Source organism: Ctenopharyngodon idella, chromosome 23 (assembly GCF_019924925.1).
Source record: "Ctenopharyngodon idella isolate HZGC_01 chromosome 23, HZGC01, whole genome shotgun sequence".
NCBI classification, from domain to species: domain Eukaryota; kingdom Metazoa; phylum Chordata; class Actinopteri; order Cypriniformes; family Xenocyprididae; genus Ctenopharyngodon; species Ctenopharyngodon idella.
The window spans coordinates 13860894-13886201 of record NC_067242.1 but is presented as its reverse complement, the minus strand read 5'-3'; the positions used below and the strand labels follow the sequence as shown (position 1 = coordinate 13886201).

The 25308-nt window shown below is 38.3% G+C and overlaps 1 protein-coding gene across 12 annotated transcripts in view; it reads right to left on the bottom strand.

Moving 5' to 3' along the window:
- The window catches only part of cnksr2a (connector enhancer of kinase suppressor of Ras 2a), an 89431-nt gene that overhangs the window by 10981 nt on the left and 53142 nt on the right, over nucleotides 1–25308 (bottom strand). For 4 of the 12 annotated variants that reach the window (XM_051882107.1, XM_051882095.1, XM_051882103.1 and 1 more), the window contains 10 exons: nucleotides 25159–25295; nucleotides 23242–23432; nucleotides 22310–22399; nucleotides 17058–17266; nucleotides 9533–9581; nucleotides 8356–8528; nucleotides 7593–7666; nucleotides 7377–7516; nucleotides 5733–5836; nucleotides 3127–3649 (listed from right to left, as the gene is read on the bottom strand). In XM_051882107.1, the coding sequence (XP_051738067.1) occupies nucleotides 3127–3649; nucleotides 5733–5836; nucleotides 7377–7516; nucleotides 7593–7666; nucleotides 8356–8528; nucleotides 9533–9581; nucleotides 17058–17266; nucleotides 22310–22399; nucleotides 23242–23432; nucleotides 25159–25295 (1690 nt within the window). The remainder of the gene's footprint in view (nucleotides 1–3126; nucleotides 3650–5732; nucleotides 5837–7376; nucleotides 7517–7592; nucleotides 7667–8355; nucleotides 8529–9532; nucleotides 9582–17057; nucleotides 17267–22309; nucleotides 22400–23241; nucleotides 23433–25158; nucleotides 25296–25308) is intronic. The other 8 variants (XM_051882104.1, XM_051882096.1, XM_051882101.1 and 5 more) reach the window with 3 other exon arrangements.

Here is a 25308-nt window from a genome sequence, read left to right as displayed (position 1 = left end):
CGAGTTTATATCCCATGATTCTGACTTCTTTTCTTGCAATTGCGAGTTTATATCCCACGATTCTGACTTTTTTTTCTTGCAATTGCGAGTTTATATCCCATGATTCTGACTTTTTTTTCTTGCAATTGCGAGTTTATATCCCATGATTCTGACTTCTTTTCTTGCAATTACGAGTTTATATCCCACAATTCTGACTTCTTTTCTTGCAATTGCGAGTTTATATCCCACGATTCTGTCTTCTTTTCTTGCAATTGCGAGTTTATATCCCGGAATTCTGACTTTTTTTCCCAGGATTCTGACTGCTTTTCTCAGAATTGTGAGATATAAACTCGCAATTGCGAGTTATAAAGTGCAGTTCCGAGGGAAAAAAGTCAGCTCACTTGCAATGCTGAGTTTACATCACGCAATTCTGAGAAAAAAAGTCAATCACATTTTTTATTTTTTATTCAGTGGCAGAAACAAGCTTTCATATCTTTAACTACTATGTACTCCCAAAATTAAAAAAAAAAAGTACGATGTACTTATTGTGTTCGTGTTGTATTGTAAAACACTTTTGCTGCTATTGATGTGGGATACGGGTAAGGTTAGGGACAGGTATGGTGGTATGGGTAAGTTTAAGAGTGAGTTAAAAGGTAAGGAAAGGATCAACAGTGTAATTATAGATGTAATTACATGCAAGTAATTATAATAATATAAGTACAATGTTAAAACATGCATGTACACAATAAGTGCACTGTATCAAATGATTAATTTAAATTTTAGTACATAGTAGTTAAAGACACCAAATATAAAGTGGGACCTCATTTTCAATTTTTTTTAATTGATTTAATCAATTATTAGCTTTTCATCAATTCACAAACCAGTTCCCTCATGAACCCCAGTTTGGGAAACCCTGGTTTAATCTGAAACAAATTTTTTGCAGGAAAAATTGTTAAACAAAAATTCAATATTACATCAATAACCAATATTAATTACTCAGTATTCATTTTGAATTAATAGTAAATGAAAAATTAATAATAATACATTAATATGTTATAGTTTAGTCTCTGTACATATAATATCATCTGTTCTTGGAAGAAAAAAAAGAAGTTAAAAAGCTAACGTTCTGCTAAATATATTATTGTCCCTCAAGGGAACAATTAAATCATTGTAAATTAAAATTAATTTTTTTTTTTTTTTTTTTTTTTTTGAGTATCATTGTTTCTGTTTTATATATTCTCATGCAATTCTTTTTAATCATATGTATCCAGGTACCACAGCTGGAGGACAGGCTTACAGAAATGTCTATAAAGATTAACTTTCCTTATAAATCAAAACCAAGTCAGGTAAAGTAAAGTGGGCCAGGAGCTTGTGTCAGAACCACACCAATACAACAGGTTTATAATGAGTTTCATGGGAAAGTGCATGCAGCTATTTCTAGAAGAAAATGCCTGCATGTGTGCATGTGTGCACGTGTGTATGTAAGAAAGGAGTGGACAGATCTCAGTGGGGAACCTCACAGCACAGCTAAAAAAATCCTGCAACTCAGGCACTGTTTATGCTTCATACAGCACCAACACACACTCAAACAGGGAAAAAGGAAGTTACAGAAGCTAAGAAAACACAAAAAGAGATACAGATGAAAACAGAGCCACAAATCCCTGCACACATCCCTCTCTGAGTGCACTGCTCTTAACAATTTAATATTAAAGCACTCAAAATCACACATGCACTAAAATAACTCTGCTGTGCCTACTGTTCTCATAATCAGAGGGGTTATTAAAATCTAATAGTATGTGGTAAAGAGGTTTTAGTGGACTGATTTGAGCCGACCTGGTTTATTTTCTTTCAAGCACAGCTTTTCACATTGCAAAATTGCAACAAAGGGTAGATTCCCCGGTGTCTTTGCATAAGCTTGATCAAGTCACATGCCCCATTTGCCATCATTATAAATTTATGTTAATCAATTAAAGTCTTAAATTAAAAAATATAAGCAAAATTATATTATACATATTTTATTATATATATATATATAATAAAATATGTAATTAAAAATATGTAATTAAACATTTTTTATATATTTTATTATTATTATTGTCATTATTTTATTATTTTTGTCATTATTTTATTAATTTATTAATCCTAGATTAGGACTTTATTTTAAATGATTTTAATTTAGGTATATTACTTAGGTATATACATACAGTATATATATACATATATACTACAGTATATATATACATATATACACACACACACATATAGGTCTGTCAATCAATTATAAAAATTAATTAAATGAATTATGGAATTAATGGGTCGGGGAAAACGTATTTTTAAAAAGCATAATAAATGAATGAATAAATAACAAAAACAATAAATAATAACTAATAAAAATAATAATTTAAGGTGCAGTAGGTGATCTGGGAAATGCTAACATTAGCCTGCTAGCATTGAAAGCATACGATCCCATCCTACCTGCATATCAAAGTCAAAACGAGTCGGCGCTAAACTACCTGTCTCAAAGCACATAACACTACAATAATAATGAACGTAAACAACTTAGAGAGCTTGTACCTGACTGCTGCAGATTAATTTCGGTGTTGATAATGTTGACATGGATACGCATAAATCCGAGTCTGACTGAACAGCTCCGGTTAGAACGTCACAGGTTGCCATCTCTTAATTACTGTAGTTATGGTGTGAATGCAGCATAAGCTTGTTGTTTTGATTCGGTAGGAACTGTAAAAAGTGACTGCTGTTTGTTTGTGGTGCTCCGTGACTGACGTCTGTCTGTATAAACTCTGCATAGCATGAAACGCGCTGATGACGTATGATGTCTACGTGAACAGGGTGTGCGAGGGTATGTAAAAACATGCGTTGACAGGAAGGTAGGACATCGTATTATTTCATTCGGAACGAATATAATGATTGGATGAACATTTTATGGTCCTACGCCTGATATATATTTATAAAAATACATTTAGACCGTTTAACATAGTGATTGCTATCAGGATATGAGGAGACTTTCAACCAGTATAACAAAAATGTTTCTGTAGAGAATCACCTATTGCACCTTTAATAATAAAAAAAATAAAATATAAACAAAATTATAATATACATAATTTTAATACAAGTATGTTGACCCACCATTATTGATGCAGTGAGATCGGCTGAGCTCTCTGCGGCTGGGGTCCCGCTGTTGTTCTGCCATGCTGGAGGAGGGTGTGAGGAGGGCATGCAGGCCGCTATCCCGAGGCAAGGTGAAGCTGCGGGGTTTCCCAGCTGTGTTAGCAGGGTCTCTGAGCCTCTCCCCTTCAAGAATGGGGAAGGGACCGTAATGTTCCTGCATCAGTGTGCGTTGGGCAGGCAGAGTCGATTGGCGGCGATATTCTGGAGACAGACCTGCCCCCGGCTCACAGAACACAGCATCTTCTAGAGGCAGGGTCTGCAGGTAGTGGAGGCCCGAGCTGGTCAGAGGGGTTTCAATCAGGTCCTGCCATGAACGGCGCTGGCTGGCGGACTTCCGTGCAGGGGAACCTCCTCCGCTGCTGCTGCCCCCTTGAGGTTCGGAGCGGTACTCCTCATGAGAGGAGCGAGACTGTGAAGTTTCTGTGGACGAGAGGCGGCCGTGCTTTGGTTCTAGGTAAGGACTGGCACAACTCACCTGGTTCTGGGTCAGAGAAAAAGGACAGAAAAGAATAAGGTGAACATTAGTATTTTTTACAACATGCTAGATGTAGGAAGCTTTTACACAATATCACTCTCATTCACAGGGGCACCAGTAACCTATTTTTCTCTCTCTCTTTTTGGTAGCAAAGACAAAACGTGACCAAAAGGACTTTATAGCTACAACTTAATTTGATGCTCATCATGAAACTACACTTTCAAAGGAATAAAGCATTCATGCCTTTAAAATTCGCTAGGCTGACAAATCATGAATGGGCATGACACTTTTGCTCATTCTGTATGTCTCAAATTCAGTTAAAAGGCAAGAATAAAGTGTGATAATGAAGAAACTCAAAGAACAGACCAGGCCCCTGAATAGCCACTCTCGTATAAGACAGGCAGATGAATAATGAACAGAGAGAGCTCTGGTTTCTGTGAAAAGTGCCGAATATAGAAAAATGGAGGAATAGGGGACAGAGGTGTGGAGGGAGAACCTGAAGCTGTGTTAGTGTGAAATTAGGCTCTCAATATGGGCCAACTGCTCTTCCTGCTTTCATCCAGTTGGCAATGCTTCAAAAGAATAGGACAGACAGACGGACGGACAGATAGACATTTGACAAACAGAAAGAACGAAAGATCGATAGATGAATAGAAAGAAAGAGAGACAGATGATAGATAGATAGATAGATAGATAGATACATAGATAGATACATAGATAGATCCATAGACTAGTGTTGTCAAAAGTACCGGTACTTCGGTACCAAGTCGGTACTGAAATTTTGAAAATGTGACGATACCAGCATTTCTGTAGTACCGGGAGTTTAGATAAAAAATATTTAGGTTACCATTATTTACTGATATTTATTTCATAGTTTTACAGGCTGTAGTGTGTCATTTCACTGAAGGAATAGCTAAAATAAACACGCACGTCTGTTTCAAAATGGATGTTTGAGCATTTGTTTAGGCCTATTTATTTTTTTATATTTCAAAATTTATTTCATTGAGGTATATATACACACACAAACATACACACACACGCTCCAAATATTTATATGTATGATTACCATCATATTTAATATGTTTTTAAAAATAGGCTAGTTAAATAAAATAGTAAAATAGTTCCAACAGATTTTCCTGTGGTACCGAAATTGGTACCAAAAACCATAAATTTGTACTGGTATTGGTACTGACTACTGGAATTTTGGTACCGTGACAACACTAACATAGACAGATATAGATGTTTTTTTGTAATGTCAATCTCAATGTCAATCTCCCTTAATTCGTTTATCTCTGGAAATAATGTGTGTGTATGTGTGGAGAAAAACTGGAGGGGGCCTTGTGGAAGGAAAAAGAAAAACATTTAATTCAAGTGTCTTTGTTTGCTCTTAAATAAAGTCTTTGCTGCTGTGTGTGGCTTCTGGCTGACCTGCCCTGCAGTAATGCACTGAAAATACACAAAACACAGTGACTGTGCACACAAATTTAACCACATACATTCAGGAATGCAGGAATGCATTCATAACCCATTCAACTGGCAAAATAGGAATGTTCAACTTCCTGCTTGGAAAAGTGTAATGGCACTTGATGACAGCCTTCCAAAATATTTTTTTTATATGGGAATAATATCAAAATGAAAAAAAAAAAAAAACATTCACGCAAATTGATTTTATTATTATTTAATTTTGAGTGAAATATCACTTGAACATGTTCTTGGCAGATTTAGTGAGACGCACCGAAAAGGAAATAAATATCTGATACTGTCTATCAAAAGCACAGAGTAAATGTAATAGTGACAGTACAGTGACTCACAAAGACTGAGAGATAAGTAGAGAGACAGAGAGATAAGACTCAATCTCCTCACATCTCTACAGTGGGCTCAGAGTTGAGGTGGTCTGACTCATTCACACACATACAGACACACACACAGTCACTCAGTGACGTGGTAAGGCCAGGTCTGGGGGACGGCACTACAAAACAGCTCTTTTACCAATGCCAAATGTCAAGCATTATGAGGCTGTGCTATTGTGTGGGATTACACAATGAGAGGGAGCCGTGTATATCTGTGTGCGTGCTGGATGCTGACTCACTGAGGGTGGCCGTGGGTACGTGTCATAAGGAGGTGGTGGGCTGTCTTGCTTGGGCGTCGAGGGCGTCTCATTGTCTTCGTGTTCACTTTCACTCCAGTAGTCTGCTAGAAGAGAGATAGAGGGGCATGCAGGGAGTCATTAGCTTGTTGTAAAACATTTCCATAAAGTAAACAATAATTAAATTAAAGCCTCAGAGATCATGTGGGGCACAAAGACACATGCAGGTTTTTCCATGAAGACCTACAGAACCAGTTCCAAGGCTTTAATTCACTAGAACCTATCCTGAAATGTGATGTCAAAGGCAGAAGACAGAGAAAAAACAAGTACATTTTAAGCTTTTAAAGGATTAGTTCACTTCAGAATTAAAATTTCCTGATAATTTACTTACCCCCATGTCACCCAAGATGTTCATGTCTTTCTTTCTTCAGTCGAAAAGAAATTAAGGTTTTTGTGGAAAACATTCCAGGATTTTTCTCCATATAGTGGACTTCAGTGGGGTTCACTGGGTGGAAGGTCCAAACTGCAGTTTCATTGCAGCTTCAAAGGGCTCTACACGATCCCAAACGAGGAATAAGGGTATTATCTAGTGAAACGATTGGTCTTTTTAAAAAAAAAAAGAAACGCGTGACCTTAGTAACGTAATTACGTCATGTGTGGCGGATCGCTAGTGCAAGACACGCATTTGTGGTGATCGTTTCGCTAGATAAGACCCTTATTCCTCGGCTGGGATCGTGTAGAGCCCTTTGAAGCTGCACTGAAACTGTAATTTGGACCTTCCACCCGGTGAACCCCACTGAAGTCCACTATATGGAGAAAAATCCTGGAATGTTTTCCTCAAAAACCTTAATTTCTTTTCGACTGAAGAAAGAAAGAAATGAACATCCTGAATGACATGGGGGTGAGTAAATTATCAGGAAATTTTCATTCAGAAGTGAACTAATCCTTTAAAAGCTGTCTTGGGAAAAAATCACTGGCTAAGCATTTACAACTTCATAATGAAACATTAGTGGCTAATTTTGAAACACCAATGAAGATGTTTTTAAGGACAGCATCTATCAGCAGCTGGTAACTAGCTAACCAGCCAAACCCCCTTGGCTGTGCATGTCGACTTGTTGTGGATCACATGGCTTCATTTTACCTGAAAAAAAAAACCACTCACTTGCTTTCTATTTCTGTCTGTCTTTTCCCATTGTGCAATTTTTACTCCTGTGAGGAGCATTTAGGAAACCTTTTTAAGTCAAACATTTTTCTGATCTCGTACATTTTTTTTATCAAAATGTCATAACTCAGTCTTCCAGTAAAAACACCAAATGTTATGCCAGAGTTCTCCAAACATTTTACCAGCTTAAACCCCATCCCTCCACAATCTTGCCTTCATTTTTGAGTGCAATTCCCACATCTCGAATCCAATTAATGACCGATGCATAGAACCAAGTCTCCGCCCAACATTTTGCGATGCTTTTGGGAAATGTAGCTCTGATTAGGCCCTCTCTGAATTTTGGTAGGACCCTCCCACCGAATTGTTCCACCATTCTCGTTTATATTTACACATCTGGCAGATGCTAACACTGAAATTACTTTGCATTCAAGGTTCATATTTCCTGGGAATCGAACCCATAACCTTCCTACTACAAGTATTCTCACCCTGTTCCTGACGGATTCGCTCTCTTTCTGCATAGCCGGCGGCTGCCATGTTGAGACGACTCAACCATCTGTTCATATCATCCACGCCGTCCGCTGCAAAGTAGAAGCTCTTGATTTTGGGATGGCACGCTTTAAACGCACTGCATAGGGAGCAAAGTTTCAATAAGAATTTGTCAAGCATCATTACATTACTTAAAAGTTCGTGAAGGTACTCACTATTTTTTGCGACATTCACTGGCTCTGTCAATCTTGAACTCGGGGAGACTAACAAACCCTTCGGCCTTCTCATCCTAAAAAGTGGAGAAAAAAAGAGAGAGGATTGTGCGGACGCTTCACCCCACTTACACTCTTCTGTAATGTCATTACATCCTCATTAGGAGTTACATCTCCTTATTCTCTCCTTTCTTTTCTCTCTCTCTCTCTTGGTTCATTCCATTACTTTTTTCTCAGCATTAAATTGCAGCAGCACTGCTGACAGGGGCTCTGCATAAATAAATGAAAAGCATAAATTGTTGCGGCTCTCTGTAAGACTGTCTGTGTTTACAAAACCCACACAGTAGAAGATCATCAATTATAGCAAAGCCGGACTATGTTGCAGGATTCTCAGTGGACCAAAACCAGGCCGAGAGGAACCCTCCCCTCCCCATCCTTCCTCCGAAACCCCCAGAACGGCAGCCGTATCCCAGGCCCAGGCTGTGATAAAAAACGAAGACGCGAGGAGTAATTAATCAAAAGCGAGGGAGCAAGGGAGCGAGAACGGGAGTGTTTGTTCTGAGAAGTTCCTTATCTTCATTACAGAAACGGCATGTGTAGAAGACTGTTTTGTTGGGCTAGATGAGCATTAATCTTGTTCCACACAAGAGGGTAAAGCCGGCACCAATTAAAGTCTCATCTCTAGATCGATACAGTTTCTGCTGCGCTGGTGGATACGGGAAACAACAAAGATAACTGTATTGGCCCAACACACTTATACACTCACCTCCTCGTTCATGTACCAGTATAAGCAGGCGTCCTTCAAAACAAACCAGTACTTCTTCCATTTCTGTGAGAAATAGCTCTTAGCATCCTTCTTCTTCCACAGCCAGCCCTCACAATCTCCACGGCCCAGGTCCTTACAGGAGATTCGTCTTTTACTGATGGAGGACAGCGGAGCTGCAGGATGCCACATAAGACAATATGTGTTAATAAATGTTATAAAACAGATAGTTCAGACTCAAAATCCTGACTAGATGAGGCTGTTGTATAACAGCATCATCAGGTATTTTCTATATTAAATGTATGGACCATCCAAAAACAAAAATTCTGCATTAATTTCCTCATTGTCATGTTGTTTCAAGCTAGTATGACTTTCTTTCTTTTGTAGACCACAAAAAGACATCCAATGAAAGTGAATAGTGACCAGTAAACAATCCAAAATGAAAAAAATCATCATAAATGTAATCTATTTGGCTTGTGCACTATACTTCTGAAGCAGTATGATAACTTTGTGTCAGAAACAGACCAAAATTATGAAAATCCACCATGGCTCTCAAATCTCATTCAGCGTTTTGATTATGCACATTTTTAAACTTGGCATGTCATGACTGATTATGAGACACATGAGAAGCAATGATGTTTGGCATGCCACATCTTTATGCACCATATTTGTAAATTAGATTTGAGATCTTTGGTTTAAAATGGATTAAAATGATCAGTAAATAACAACTTGAATTTTGGTCATTTAATCACAAAAATTGCTTCAAAAGACTTACAACATTACTTACAGTACAGTCATACAAGCCACTTATGCTGGTTTTTGTCTTTTTTAGTGGATAATATTCCCTTTCATAGTACTGAAAGCAGGCAATTTGAGCATCTCATTTTGTGTTTTACATTTCTGGGTGAACTGTTCCTTTAATATAACACATTGCTATATTGCTTAGCAGCAATCAACCACCTCCACTTTGTGTTATGGCTAGGAACACCTCTTACTCGTATAACAAAATTACTGTAATACAAAAAATTATGGCAGAGCACTTATAATTATGTTGGAAATTAACTTTCTTTACTCTTTCCTGTTTATGTTGGTGCAGCCTTGTGCAGTCAAAATATGCAAGCAGTATATGCAATGAAGACAATGTTCCCAAACATGAGAATAAGGAAAAATAAGTGATCACCTTTACTCTTTTTCTTGGTCTTGGATAGCAGAGAGGATCCCTGGAATGTCTGTAAAGCAGAATATATATTTATATATTATTCATGGAGAAATGTTGGAAAATACATCAGGAATAAGTGAAACGAGACAAAAATATCTCAACCATATTATCGGTCAACACATCCGATTCTCCCGAGTGGAATCACATGGAGGAAAATGTGTGAACATAACAATCTCCTAGCATCAATCCATCGTACAACAAATTAAAATCAGAGGCGACATTCGAGCAGATGAAGCCGAGAGAGCCCAACAGCTAGAGAGAAGGAAGGCGGGAAGAGGCATAGAGAGAAAATAAATAAGATTTCGAACATCCTTGGCCTATGTGTTTATTGAGCAGTAATTCTTGGATCAGCACACCCAGACTGAGCGCATATTTATGATCCGAGGCCTGTGGCAATTCTCTTCTGTGAAGAAACTTCCTGTGAGCTTGGGCATAAATTTAGAGGTAAACTTGTGTTGCTATGCTAACAGATTAGCAACAGCACCACTGACTGAAAGAAAACACTAACATCACACTAATTGATTTATTGATATGTGCCTGAGGAGTGAAGCTGCCCTGTTACCCAAGAGGAATAACTTAAATTGATTAATGGAACGTGTTTAGAAACTCAGTCAACCGGTTTGTTGAATGTCTTTATTTATTCAGGAGTATCTAAATATACCGTGTACATTTCTTGAAGATGGTTTCCTGTTTGTTCAAGTGGCCTCATTGGTTTTTCGGTAGAAACTGTGGTTTTCCAGTGACCCAAGACTGAGTACTGGGTCACGTTCCAATACCATTTACCCTCTTTTACCTCACTTTCCTATAAAATGAAGCCCAAATTGACAAACAAGATGGTGATTTTCCCAGCATTTAACCTCATAACACACTTCAATGTCAATGCGACTCCCTCCCAAAGCACTGTGGGAATCTCTTCAGAAGGTGTGAACTGAAGCAATTTGTGAGAAACACTTAGACACATTAAGACAAACTTCCCCGATGATTCAACACCTAGATATGAATAAAGGAAAGTGATAGAGCAAACTATGACACAGCATATATATCAAAGAATCTAAATAATACGCAGAAGGGCGAATGCCTACAGGCAATGCCCAACCTTGATTTGCAGTAATAAACGTCATTTACAATGTCATTGAAGAAACAGAAAGAGTCTTGCTGAGTTAATGGCCCTGCCGACCCTCAAACGACATCCAAACTTGCTGGAAATGATCACTGGCAATCACTAAAACTGTGCAGGGGGTGGAGAGCAACTCCTACAGTGACTAAGAATCGTGTAAAGGGGCCTCATTCATGAAACATGAGCAGAACAATTTCTGTCAATCGTTTGTAAAAACATCCTTGTGTAGGAACGTTTTTACGAATGACTTACACAGAAATTCGCTCTTCTTGTGTTTCATGAATGAGTATAAATGTTGCAGAACCTCAAGCACTCTGCAACGAATGAAGTCACTTGGATGATGAACAGAAACACACACCCAGAACAAATCCTACAAGACATGAACATGAGATGTGCATCAGCAACTGAGTCCAAAGATCTTCTAAGCTTAATTTCTTATGCCTCGGGTATCATGACCTTCAGAGAAAGAGTTATGGGACAACTACAACCCATGTGACTCAAGTAAACACAGTTGTTACATCTCAGGATGTGGCATGAACATAGCTTTGTTCTTCGACTTCTGAAATGGTTCTGTTTATCCATTCTCTCAGTCTCTGATGTTGTGGGTCTCTCTCAGAACAGACAAAGATTGAATCTCTCTTGTTCAGTAACACATCCTAGATAGCATGCTAAGACTTGCCATCAGGCTACAACTGAATGCCACATGGCAACACAGGCTCCCAATTCACATGACATATGGTACAAACCTCTTCCGCTGTGATATCAACAACTGACATATGCTGACATATGCAGCATGTGATGGCCTCAAAGCATATGCATTAAAGGGTTAGTTCACCCAAAAATAAAAATTCTGTTATTAATTACTCACCCTTATGTGGTTCCAAACCCGTAAGACCTTCGTTCATCTTCGGAACACAAATTAAGATATTTTTGATGAAATCCGAGAGGTATTTGACTCTTCCATAGACAGCAATTAAACCACCACTTTCAAGGTCTAGAAAGGTAGTAAAGACATCTTTAAATAATGAGTCGACGTTCTGACGTAGAACACGGAAGCGCTGAACGTAAACAGCGTAGGAGAATGACACATAAAGAGAAGATATCGTTGAATAAAGTCATTATTTTTGTGCACAAAAGTATTTTTGTTGCTTCATAACATTAAGGATGAACCACTGCAGTCACGTGGACTATTTTAACGATGTATTTAGTACCTTTCTGGACCTTGAAAGTGGTGGTTAAATTGCTGTCTATGGATGAGTCAGCTCTCGGATTTCATCAAAATATCTTAAAGGGGGGGGATAATGCTATTTCATGCATTCTGACTTATTTACACTGTTAAAGAGTTGGATTCACATGCTAAACATGGCCAAACTTTCAAAACATGAGTTGGACGTATGACGGAGTATTTCTGTGCCAAAAATACTCTTCCAAATCCTCAAGAACTTCGGGGTCTTTTTTTCGAGTATGGGCCTGTGTGACGTAAACAGGGTTGGAATTCCTTGTACGGGCACTTTTCCCGCGGAAGAGCGCACGCGCACACGTCAACCAGAGCGAGAGAGCAAGAGCACGCCCATCAACGCGCGTTCAGCTTTACGGAAGTCGTCGGCAGCGCTGCACTGGTCACAGGACTTCACGAAATCAACAATGTCACCAAAGAAGTGTGTTTTTGGTGGTGAGAGGAAAGATAACCTTGCTTCCCAAAGAACCCAGCGTTAAGTGGAGCTGAGAGTTTTGTGCTCACACATTACATTGATGTGCTCTCGATATTTGTTATTAAAATAACCATAGAAACTGATAGTTGGAATCACTTTTTTATTGGTTAAAATGAATGGAGAATATCTCGTGTTTTTCCGTGGCTGTTCGAGCCCTCAGGATCGGCGCTTATGGTTTCATAAACAAGGCCCAGTTCTACACTGGATTTACAGATCATTTGAAATTGAAAGATGGAGCGGTCACAGTGATAATGATCCCGGTCATGAGTATGAACCACAGGTGGTGAGTAAAACTGCTTCAAATGTCTGTTTTGTTGGCAATAGGCGCCTAAGTGCATATAATGTAAACAATACGAACGTAGTGAATTTATAAATTCATTATTCATCATTCACTATACACTATATTCATTATAGTGATTCAAAAGTTATCCATGGATAATGCAATGGTGCATTGCGTGTGTTTAAATATATTTGTTTAGCTGACCATTGATAGCTTGCAGCCGATCTCTACACAAAAGCTGTGTGCTCGTGACAGCTTGTCATTCTATCTCACACGACATGCCTCCAGGCGCTCTCCTGTTTTCGGAAAGACTCTGTAAAGCGTATGTATCTTTTATAAATATGATAAAACTAAAGACTTTTCAGCGATATGAAGGATGCTATACTACTCTATATGTACTTAAGATTAACATGAAATTGGCAGAAACTGTGTGTGATCCCCCCCCCCCCTTAATTTGTGTTCCGAAGATGAACAAAGGTCTTACGGGTTTGGAACGACATGAGGTTGAGTAATTAATGAATTAGTAACTAACCCTTTAACCTCTCTTGTTATATAGGTAAACAGTACCTTCTCTAGAGGCTCTTTTAATTCTTGTGGTTTTCTAATAATGTGATGACATTGGGGGTCTCAAATGAATAAAGGCCTGTTCATACCAAGAACAATAAAGATAACTATATTAGCATCCACCCCAGTGGACAATATGATTCTGTTTATTCTAAGGACGTGTTGTCATCTACAGCTTTAAATGCTCAGTCGAATGGTTTCTGATCAATCGTTCTGAAAGTGATTGTTTCACTGTTATCTTTATAGTTGTGGTGTGGACTCTGCTATTCTTTTATATTTAGAATGATTTTTAGAACTATTCTTTATCGTTATCTTTATCATTATCGTCCATGGTGTGAACAGGTCATAAGACTGCAGGCACTAGGCTGTGTATATAATTTTTCAACAGTCAGGAAAAATACTTCTGTGTGTGTGTCCAGTGGATGGAGTGAGTGAACGTTCTCCTCGAGTGTGAGGTCAGGGTCCTGGCACCGTTCAGACAAACTGCAGCTTTCTTATCGGACTGCAAAGCAGGCAATAAAACTCCACAGTAAACAATAGAACCTGATGCAGTTACACAGCACATACCAACAGAGGCAGCCTTATTAAATCAACACCACACAGCTTGGTCTCTCTGCTCTGCTTTTCTTGCACCACCTCACTGCATCTTCTCCTTTGGCATCTTACTCATCTTTCATCTCACTTGACCTTCTCTTCTAAATATCTTATATACTCTAATATTACCATCTCTCCTTGTTTAATTCTCTCCTCTTTTCTTCTTACATCTCCCCACATCATCTTGCATATTCATTTTGCTGCTTTGTCGTGTCTCCTCTCACGTCTTATGATCTAGTCTCTTTACCTTTACCTCTTGTCATTTAGTTTCACCTTCTCTTTTTATCTCCTCTTACTTCTGCTAGTTTTGATGTTCCCCTCTCCATGTTTTATCTCACCGTTTCTCTTCTCATCTGGTCTTGTCTCATATAGTCTCTTCTTGTCTCCCCTCACCTCTTCTCAGATCTTATGTTCTCTTATATCAATTTTGTCTCTTCACTTCTCATCTTGTCTCTTCTCTTCTGATTTTGTCTTATCTTGTCATTTCTCGTCTCATTGCGTCTCTTCTCTTTTTGCATCTTATCACATCTTACTTTCTCTTCTCATTTCTTCTCATCTCTTCTAGTTTTGCATGTTCCCCTCTCCACATCTCATCCCGTTGTGTCTTTTCTCTTCTGGTCTTGTCTCATCTTGTCTCTTTGTGTCTCATCACACCTCTTACTTCCTCTTCTTATTTCATTTTGTCTCTTCACTTCTCATCTTGATTCTTCTAACCTTGCCTCTTCTCTTCTGATTTTGTATCATCATCAAATCTCTTTTCATGTCATCTTGACTCTTCTCCTTTTGCATCTTCTCACATCTCACCTTCTTTTCTCATTTTATCTCATCTCCTCTCACCTTTTCTTCTCTTTTTGCATCTTACCTTCTCTTCTTGTTTCATTTAATCTTGTCGTGTCTATTCTGGTCTTGTCTGATCTTGTCTCTTCTCTATCCTATAATCATGTACAATTCAGAGTGGAATATGCAGATTGTAAATTAGTGGAGTCTCTAGAAAAGTTAATGAGCTACAGAAAGAGCAAAAGCAAGAGTGCTGAGACCAGCACATTGGTTCTGGTCCAAAATTATAGTGTTGGAGTGGTCAGCACCCAAGTTGTCCAAACCCTGGCCTGTACACCACATAACCCACATCAGGTCAGAGGACATATGGACACAGATACATCACCCTGCTAGGTGTCTCTAAACAGAAGCAGCAGGTAAGATACACTGTGAAAGTCACTCTTACGCAGGACTTCAACACCCCAGCTGGGATTCACACTTCTTCATGAGGACCTATAATTAGACTTCATCTTGTAGGGGAAAAAAAGATACAGAGAGAACCACAAACACATAATCATTTCTCATGGGCTGGCGGGCATATCAAGATTTTAAGCACAACATATTGACATGAAGACAGCACATGGCCGAGTCTTGGCCAATCACAGCTCTGTTTCAAATGGAGCTTGGCCAATCACGTCACTCCGTGGCCTGTGACAGATGACAACATGACTTAGCCCCGCCCACCACTACTGAACCACCATCTGCCTACTCAGCATCCATATGCACACTGTGACACACCACAGCGAGTCACTTTTCCCCGGATTATTAGTTTTCCCTTGGTGTTTGCGTGTGTGGTTATGGCTACGTCGGTGTGTGTGCATTCCGAGAACATCGGCTGCCACATTCCTTCTTAAAAACGACAGCCAGATCTCACCTCCATTCCTAATAACTTCACACACAGGATGGCTGGTCTCACTGAGAAAACCCACACACACACACATACATACATACAGGCTGACCACAAATTCCCACACACCTCCACGCTGACTAAAGGTAGAGGACTAACAACTCTCATTATATACACACAATCACACACAGACACACACACACAAACACTCACTCAGCATGTGGGTGTAAGTATACATTCTACTTCTGCACACCGTGACCTGGTGCTTTTAATGAAAACTATGTAAGACTCTACCTGCGGTGATCACAGAGACCTTGATCGAGCAAAGAGCTGGTGAAAGCATCCAGGCCTTGAAGAATAACTCTTTGTTTGAGCAACAGAAAATAAAAGGAACACAGACACTGTGCGATTTTCCTCACAATCTCTGAGTTTAGCCCAATCCAGACTGCATGACACTCAAAAAGAGACTGACAAAGAGAAAGAGCCTGACTGAGGCATGTTAGATTAAAGGTGAACATACTACTCGAATCAATAGTGAACAAACTCCCGTAATAGCAAGCAAAAAAAAAAAAAAAAGTATTGTATAATGAGTATATACAGTATATACTCTTAGACAAAGAGAAGACCTGATTAAGGCATGTCAGATTAAAGGCAAACATACTACTCGACTCAATAGTGAACAAACTCCCATAATAGCACGCTAAAAAAAAACAGTATTGTATAATCAGTATATACAGTATATATATAGTCTTAGACAAAGAGAAAGAACCTGATTGAGGCATGTCAGATTAAAGGCAAACATACTACTCGACTCAATAGTGAACAAACTCCCATAATAGCACGCTAAAAAAAACTGTATTGTATAATCAGTATATACAGTATTGTATAATCAGTATATACAGTATATATATATATATATATCCCGTAATAGCACGCTAAAAAAAAAACAGTATTGTATAATCAGTATATACAGTATATATATATCCCGTAATAGCATGCTAAAAAAAAAACAGTATTGTATAATCAGTATATACAGTATATATATATAGTCTTAGACAAAGAGAAAGAACCTGATTGAGGAATGTCAGATTAAAGGCGAACATACTACTCAACTCAATAGTGAACAAACTCCCGTAACAGCACGCTAAAAACAAAAAAACAGTATTGTATAATCAGTATATACAGTATATATATATATATATATATATATATATATATATATATACGCACACACACAAATATATATATATATATATATATATATATATGCATATATATACTGTATATATATATATATATATATATATATATATATATATATGATACATTTTTTCAGGATTTTTTTATTTGAAATAGAAATCTTTTCTAACAATTCTGTACTGTCACTTTTGGTCAATTTATTGTCTCCTTGCTGAATAAAAGCATTCATTTCTTTAAAAAAAAAAATCGAACTGACCTCAAACAGTAGTTTAAATTTTTAAGAATGTTTAGATATTTTTGGAAACAGAACGAACTGTCTCCCTTCAGAGGACTTTGACAGAAAACATACTACTCACATGGTAAAGAGAGGTGGAGTCTGGGTTAGGCGTGTTCATGGATTCCTGCCGGAGCACCTCCATTTGGAGGGTGGGGAGGAGGGCGTAGTGGGTGGGGCTTCCGCTCTTCTCGCTCTTCTTCTTGCCGCGTTTTCCTGTGTCCCTCTTCATGCTCCGCCCTGCCAGATCGGCAGCCTTCTCATCACTTATATACCGCAACAGAGAGTTTTCTGAGAGAGAGAAAGAACAATATCTTTAATAACAGTAGCTTTTTCTGAGCATGAAAGCCCCATGTCAACATATGCACAGGGGCATCCTTAGGGCGGTACAACTGGTGCGACCGCACCGGGTCCCGGACGGAGGGGGACCACCCCATCTTTTAATCATTTATCTGCAACCATTTTATTACCAGTTAAACCACAAGGCCACACCACTTGCTATGAGAGGATTTTTTTTCCCAACAATGTCACCATTTTACATGGTTTATCAGGCATTAGAGATTTTGTCTGGCATGTGCAGTAAATCAAAATTACATCTGTACAGCCAGTCCTTCTCAAACATTATGGACATTTTCCAGGTTGTGCTGTGTCAAATCACTGAATAAGCTTGCATTAGTATTCCATCAATCAAGCATCCCAAACCCCTCTCGAAATACTCCAAACCTCAATTGGCCAATCACAATGATTCATTCCCTCAATAGAGGTCTATCATTAGCACTACTTAAGCCTGTGCACTCTTCCCAAATCAGTCAAATCCAATCAAACTCTATAGGCTTATTCTTGCCTAATGAGCATAACAAGCCGATTGGTCACAGCCATATTAGCGAGCCAAACCAACGGGCTCCCAGCAGCCCTGATTTGAGCTCATCCTTTGATTTAGGAACCACCGCAGCCATTGTTGGGTTTCCCTTCTCTCACACCCAAGTCCACCGTTGCCCAGCAGCAGCCAATGGGATGTGAAACACTCAGGAGAGCTCCTGTCAGAGTTTCCATGGCAACAGCATGCTTCCAGAAGAAGTTCCCTCTTCTTTACGGCTCGGTTTCCCTCACGCTGACAAAAAAGTTGAAGAGGTGGCAGATTTTAAATTGCATACATTCAGCCAGAGGGGGCTAACAACCTAGTAGAGTCATAATAAATCATAAGTGAATTAACTGTAACTTCTTGAGTTTTAAACTACAGTATAAAGCTCATTAAAATGGACAAGAGGTGGATGGATCTTCTACAATGCCAGCTGGAAAGTTCTGGAAAATCCATCAACAACAATGTACTTTTATGTCAGTTGGAAGTTCTGAAAAATACATCAATAACAATGTACATTTATGTAGGGCTGCACGATTAATCGAAAATAAAAACAAAATCGTGACATGGCTTACTGCGAATATCAAAACCACACCTGTCAACTTGCTGTCAAAAAAAACCTGCGGTTTTTCACCAAAATGTAAACAATACTAATACTTATGGCTGTTTAAAACTAAATTTTAAAATGAAATTAAACATCAAGCTTTTTTTCAAGCTTTTATTTTTCTTAAAGGGGTCATGAATTGATAAATCAACTTTTCATTGAGCTTTTGATATATAAGAGGTCATTGTACTATAAGAATATTCTGTATGTTTCAGAACTGAAAACTTCCTTGTTAGTTCAATAAAAGCTTTTATTGACACCAGGCTCAGCAAACTCCCGAAATGTGCCTATGAAATAGATAGGTGAAACCCCGCCTCCGCAGAAGAAATAAACGCCTACTTCCTCATTGCAATGTTAGCCCCGCCCACTGGCATGTTAGTGAGATGAGGAGGAGAGAAGAACGATACAGGACTAAAAATAACATTACCTTTCAAAAAATCCTAATGCTAGGAATATGGTTATTTATTTTCAACAATGTGAATGTCTCAGTTGAGCATTATTTATTTCTATTCATTACATTTCACTGTGGATACTTTCTTAAATCGATCACATTTCGGCGCAGGCTTTGCAAACAAGACTTTTACGAAATGGACTCGACAGTAATGCAACAACATGTAAGTAACCGTGTTAATTCTAATGCCTGATCTGATATGTAATGATTCATGTACAGTCAGATGTTCTTTGTCTATGTGTCAGTAAATCAAACCAGTGACTAAACGGTCAACTTCACGTTGTTTCTCTTAGTAGGATGAAAATCTGTCATTTAAACAGTGATTAAATTATATATAGAAAGCAATCAAAGAACGCTCCCTTTACAATCGCTGGACCTGTCAATCAAACAGCGCGAGTTTATCAGTGACTGAGTTCTGGAATCGCGGCAAAACTTCGGTTTTATTCAACGAATCTCTTAATTACATTGCGTTTGCACAGTTAGTTATGATGAAAGCATGCGTTAGTGTGCAGAAATTGAGTTGCAATGACAAGATAACTGCTTTCATATGATCAACATGTCTGTGATTGGCTACAACGTTTATCACTGCAACCTTTCATGCCACGATCTAAATATAATGCCATAGATCTTTTCACGATTAGTTAACCTTGGGAGCTGTAATAGTAAAAACGTGCTAAAGGTTTTCGAGAGAGTAATACTTAGCTATTCCATAGGCACAAATGTTAGCCAATCACAGCAGTGGGCGTTTACAGTCTCACAGCAGATATGCCCCTTAAAACAGAGCGTTCAAATAAGAGGGCTAAAATCAGGGTAGGAAAATGCCTTTTATTTCTAAATTCATTTTTGATTTAAAAAGCATACTAACATTATAAGTGCACCCCAGGAAACATGATAAAACAATAAAACAACGCAGTTCATGACCCCTTTAAATACTCAATTTATTATTATTATTATTATTTTATAGTCATATTGATGTATAATCAAAAAAATTTGGGCCAAATTGCACAGTCCTACAAATATGCACAGCAAGCCTGGAGTTTTTTTATTTTTAATCGAATTTTAAATTGCAATTGCTTTGTTTGTTTTTGAAAATCAAGCCTCAAAGCAGAATGCATGAATTTTCAGAATTTTGAATACAATGCCAGCTATTCAGAGGATGACTTTAGTAGAACAACCATTCTGACAGTAAAATACTATCACTGCTACCCAGAATGACAAATTACCCAGATTTCCAAGCTGTGGGTGACCTTAATACATCTTTATCCTCTCTGACCCTCTCTCCACTCCCGCATTCTAGCGCAATTTTCTTCCTACATCACTCTCGCCATCTCCTTCGAGTGCCTCTTTCTTTTTTAACCATCTTTCTTACTCTCAGCTAAACACCATCTGGCAGCCTCAACACCAGCATTTTCTCCCCGGAGTTTTAAGGAAAAGAGGGAGTCGAGAAAGCAAGGAAATAAGAGAGCTATCAAGACGCTAATCTCCACACAATGTGGATAGACAGAGCTGCTTAACAGGATCAAATAGCAGCTAGGAGACACAGCCAGGTGATCATCCACCCCCCTGCTCTAAAACACACATATAAAGACACACAAGTTCCACAAAGAAAAGAAAAGAGAGGGGTTTGGAGGTCCTGAAGGAGACAACCGCAAGAAAACATGTTAGCGTGGGAAAGCAGCAAGACACGACAAGAGTGAGTCAAAACAAAAGATGCTGTCTCTGCAGCCGCAATGAAGATGGTGATGAGGAGGTGATGAAGATTGACTAAAACATGCTAACGAGCCAAACTTTAACCCTGAACTCAAAAAACACACTAATTAAATTTGATGAAAGAGTTTCATTGATATTATCTGTCTACGTTCTTGCAGTTCAACTATTTCTGTCAGAGTTCTGGACTGTATTTCTAAAGCAGCAGCCAAATGAGACGGTCTCGGCACTAGCGCACACTGGCTCTGTGTTGGTACTCAGAGACTGCCACTGTTATCCTGGCACTGCATGCAGTGCAGCCACAGGAAGTAATCAGAAATGCCCAGTGCAGTTCAGAGCAACCGTGCAGCGAGGAGAATTAGATCCATGGAAAAGAGCTCAGCTAAACATCACTCCTGAATAAGAGCCATGAGAATGCAATAACAAAGAAACTGAGAGAAAGAACGAAGGGAAATCCTGGCAGAATGAGAAGAATCAACTGATGGAAAACAAAGACGCATTTGAAAGTGAATATTAAACCTAAAGAAGATATTCAGGATAAATTGTTATTTTTTAAATAAATGTATTTTATATTATTTATAATTTTATAAATTGTATTATTTATGATATTCTACTTTTTACTTTTTAACAAAGTAGACAGTTAATGTCCCTGGTTTTATTTAGTTGCATGTTCTAAAGAAAATATATATATATATATATCTTTTCATAATCTTCCATTAAAATGTAATAACGTTCTCCACCTCCTTTTCTGCTGATGTAACAAAGGCTCTGAAGTTGCTGACCATATTTGTGTCTGAAATGTCAATTACTCAACATTAAGTTCTTGTTTATAGAATTGTTGCATAGAAACAATATCACAATGTTATATTAAAACAGCACTTTTGCACATCTGATATTGCTTCAATATCACAGCGTACTTCACGATTCAATAAAATCCTGATGGTTAAAAGATGCCGGCATAAAAATTCAAAGGGTTTCAGCAGTTCCCTGCGGTGGGATATGCTTATAAATCATCTAAAACTATTTTAATCAAACATTTTCCAACTCATCAACATTTATTATACATGCTATTTTATGGTCTTATATTAATTAAGAGGTTAAATTGAATATTTGTACTATTAAAAATTGATTTTTCACACTGCAGGACCATTTTAAATGAACCAATAAAAAGTTAATTACGACAAAAAGGTTTTGGACCCTTTCTGGTTGTCAGAAGGACCATGATAATATAATAATATATTGTATATAATAATATACATGATCATTTTCGGATGTAGCAATAGTGTCAAACAATACCATAGACATAATTTAATATGTATAGACATAATATAGATATAAACTACACCTTTCGTTCCTCTATAGATCCACCTTGAAATTAGTTGGTTGAAAATCATTTAAAAATGCATAAGAAAAGCAAAAAAACATATACGTATACAATGAAATTGATACATTTTAAACGTAGCTTAGCTCTGTTAATTTAAAAAAAAAAAAAATTAATTACAATATTCTTTAATAGTATTTTATTTAACTCAAGAAATCTTGATGTTTAATAAAAAATATATGTAAAATCACATGAAATAATACCTATAAACATACAAAAATGGACACCTAAGATGGGCCACTCTTTTCCATAATACATTTGCAGAGTAAAAAGGAGAATATAAACAAGAAAATAACCATGTGTAGTTACTGTAACTACTGTAAAAACTTCACCTCTCCGACCTTCTCTCTTCATTCTAGCTGGGTCCTCGTAGTCAGGAACCCAGTTATACTCCACAGGCATAGAGATGGGCCTCATACGACCTGAAAGCACAAACATGTGAATGTACACATTCTGTGTGTGTGTGGAAAGACAAGGGATAGAAAGATGGAGGTAAAATGACAGTTCACAATCCATTTTCTCCACAGACGCCAAGGTAAGTCTGAGCGAGTGTGTGTTTTTGTAGGACAAACTGTCACAGTTAATGTGTCCTCTCGTTTTCTAGGGAAGCAGCGGGCATGGAGTGTGTCAGCAGTTCTGTGCCACTGCAGAGGCTCACGCTGGCATTTAACGACTAGAGCGGAGTTCTCTGGTTTGGGATATAATGCTACACACACACTCACAACAAAATGCAGCCTAGCTCCCTAGAGTTTAATTACAGAAAATCTAAAACCAACTCCCCTACGCAAGAAACTAGCTACAGACATGCTCCCTTTATGAACCTCGAAAAACATACAATCATGTGCAGTGTTGGAAAAACATAGAACACAGAACATATTTAGATTAGCAGAAGTTTCCCAAACCACTTTCTTCTGCAGATCTAAAACTGTTTCTTATTAACAGTTTTCTTATTAACTGAACTTTCAGTTATGCATCATAATTGGGGTAAAGAATGATTATTTGCTCATTATGTGCTGTTCTACAATCAGCAGATGTTCACTGAAGTTTGGTCTGCGCCTTGAGTTAGTCGTTGGGTCAATATTCAGTCCCTCAGACATCTGCTGTTAAACCCAGCGGAAGATAACAAATTATTTTATGGTGCACAGAAAGGCACAAACCAAATTCCCCATGCTAAAAGAGTAAATAACCCTGCTGTACCAACTAAACTCCTACTGAAATGAGCTCATGGACAAAAGTTTTTGTGTCTGTGTGTGTGTTTGTGTACCGTAAGTGGGTGTGCTGTCTCGGCGAGACGTTGTGGGTCCGTGGCTGGGGTCGTACTCGTAGCAGTACAGGACGGCCTCCTCTTCCATGAGAGGAAATCGCCGTCTGTACTCTTGATCTAGGAATGAGTTTGGTGATTCTGACCCTTTTGCGACAGGTACCCCCTCACCTGTGAGACCAGCTTTTTCATCTCTAAAAGTACAACATAACACAGTATATTCAGATTGTATGCACACAGTAAGATTTCTTAATGTTTTTGAAAGAAGTATATTATGCACAACAAGGCTGCATTTATTTGATCAAAAATATAGTAAAAACTACGGTGGCTGAGTGAGCTCAACGCACTGCAACTGAAGAAAACACATGCAAATAGAAAAAACATCAGCAAATTAAGAAAACATCTTCGTCAGTTTGACAACACGTGCCGCAAATACTCACAACGCAACCAGTATTTGCAGCATGTTTCTGTATTTGGTTGCGTTGTGAGTATTTGCAGAGCGTACCTGTAATTTGGTTGCATTGTGAGTATTTGCAGCGCGTTCCTATATTTTGTTGCATTGTGAGTATTCGCAGCGCTTTCCTGTATTTTGTTGCGTTGTGAGTATTTGCAGCACGTACCTGTTATTTGGTTGCATTGTGAGTATTCGCAGCGCTTTCCTGTATTTTGTTGCGTTGTGAGTATTTGCAGCACGTACCTGTTATTTGGTTGCATTGTGAGTATTTGCAGCACTTTCCTGTATTTTGTTGCGTTGTGAGTATTTGCAGCGTGTACCTGTATTTGGATGTGTTGTGAGTATTTGCAGTGCGTTCCTGTATTTGGTTGCGTTGTATTTGCAGCGTGTACCTGTATTTGGATGCGTTGTGAGTATTCGCAGCGCGTTCCTGTATTTGGTTGCCTTGTAAGTATTCGCAGCGCATTCCTGTATTTGGTTGCGTTGTGAGTATTGGCAGCGCGTTCCTGTATTTGGTTGCATTGTGAGTATTCGCAACGCGTACCTGTATTTGGATGCGTTGTGAGTATTCGCAGCGTGTTCCTGTATTTGGATGCGTTATGAGTATTCGCAGCGCGTTTCTGTATTTGGTTGCCTTGTGAGTATTCGCAGCGCGTTTCTGTATTTGGTTGTGTTGTGAGTATTGGCAGCGTGTTCCTGTATTTGGTTGCGTTGTGAGTATTCGCAGCACGTTTCTGTATTTGGTTGTGTTGTATTTTCAGCACGTTTTGTCAAACTAATGACGTTTTCTTAATTTGCTGGGGTTTTTTTCTTTTTGCAGGTGTTTTCTTCAGTTGCAGCGCATTGAGCTCTCTCGGCCACCGTAAAAAACAGTAATATTTTGAAATATTATTTCAATTTAAAATGTTTTCTATTTTAATGTATTTTAAAATGTAATTTATTCCTGTGATTCAAGCCATTACTCCAGGCTGTCACTACTGCGGTGTCACATGACCCCAAAATCAAATCTTATACAGATCAAATATTATACAGAATTTGTAAGCTTATTTGTCAGTAATATTTGTTACTGTGGCTACTAAGGAAAATGCTCAATATTGAAATAAAAAAAAAAAAAATTAAAAAACTTCAAGTGTGTGTCAGATCATACAAAGGTTATCTAAACTCTGAATAAAAGGTCATTCACAAATCGCAACAGTGATGATGTCAAAACCATCAGCTCATTAACATATGCCCACCCACATATACAGTCTTCCACAATAAATTTTGCCAATACAGAGAGGTTAGCCAATCAAAATAGGCATTTAAAAACTACAGTAGCAAAACAGCTTCTTTAATTGTAGGGATGTGAGCGAACGTGAAAATTGTCACAATAAATAAAGTGTTTTGATGTATGAAACTTATACAGGTGAATTTCATGAAAAAGGCAGCAAAAGTGTAAAAAAAAAAGCCTTTACTGGATGAGTTACCTGGGTGTGTACGGCTCAGATGGAGGGGGCGGGATATACAGGTCTTGGAGGGCGGAGCTATCACGCTTCGAGGGTGTGCTGATTGTGCTTGTGGGCGTGGCTGAGCTGCTGGTTGGACTCCTGGGAACAACTGGCTGCTGGGCAGACAAG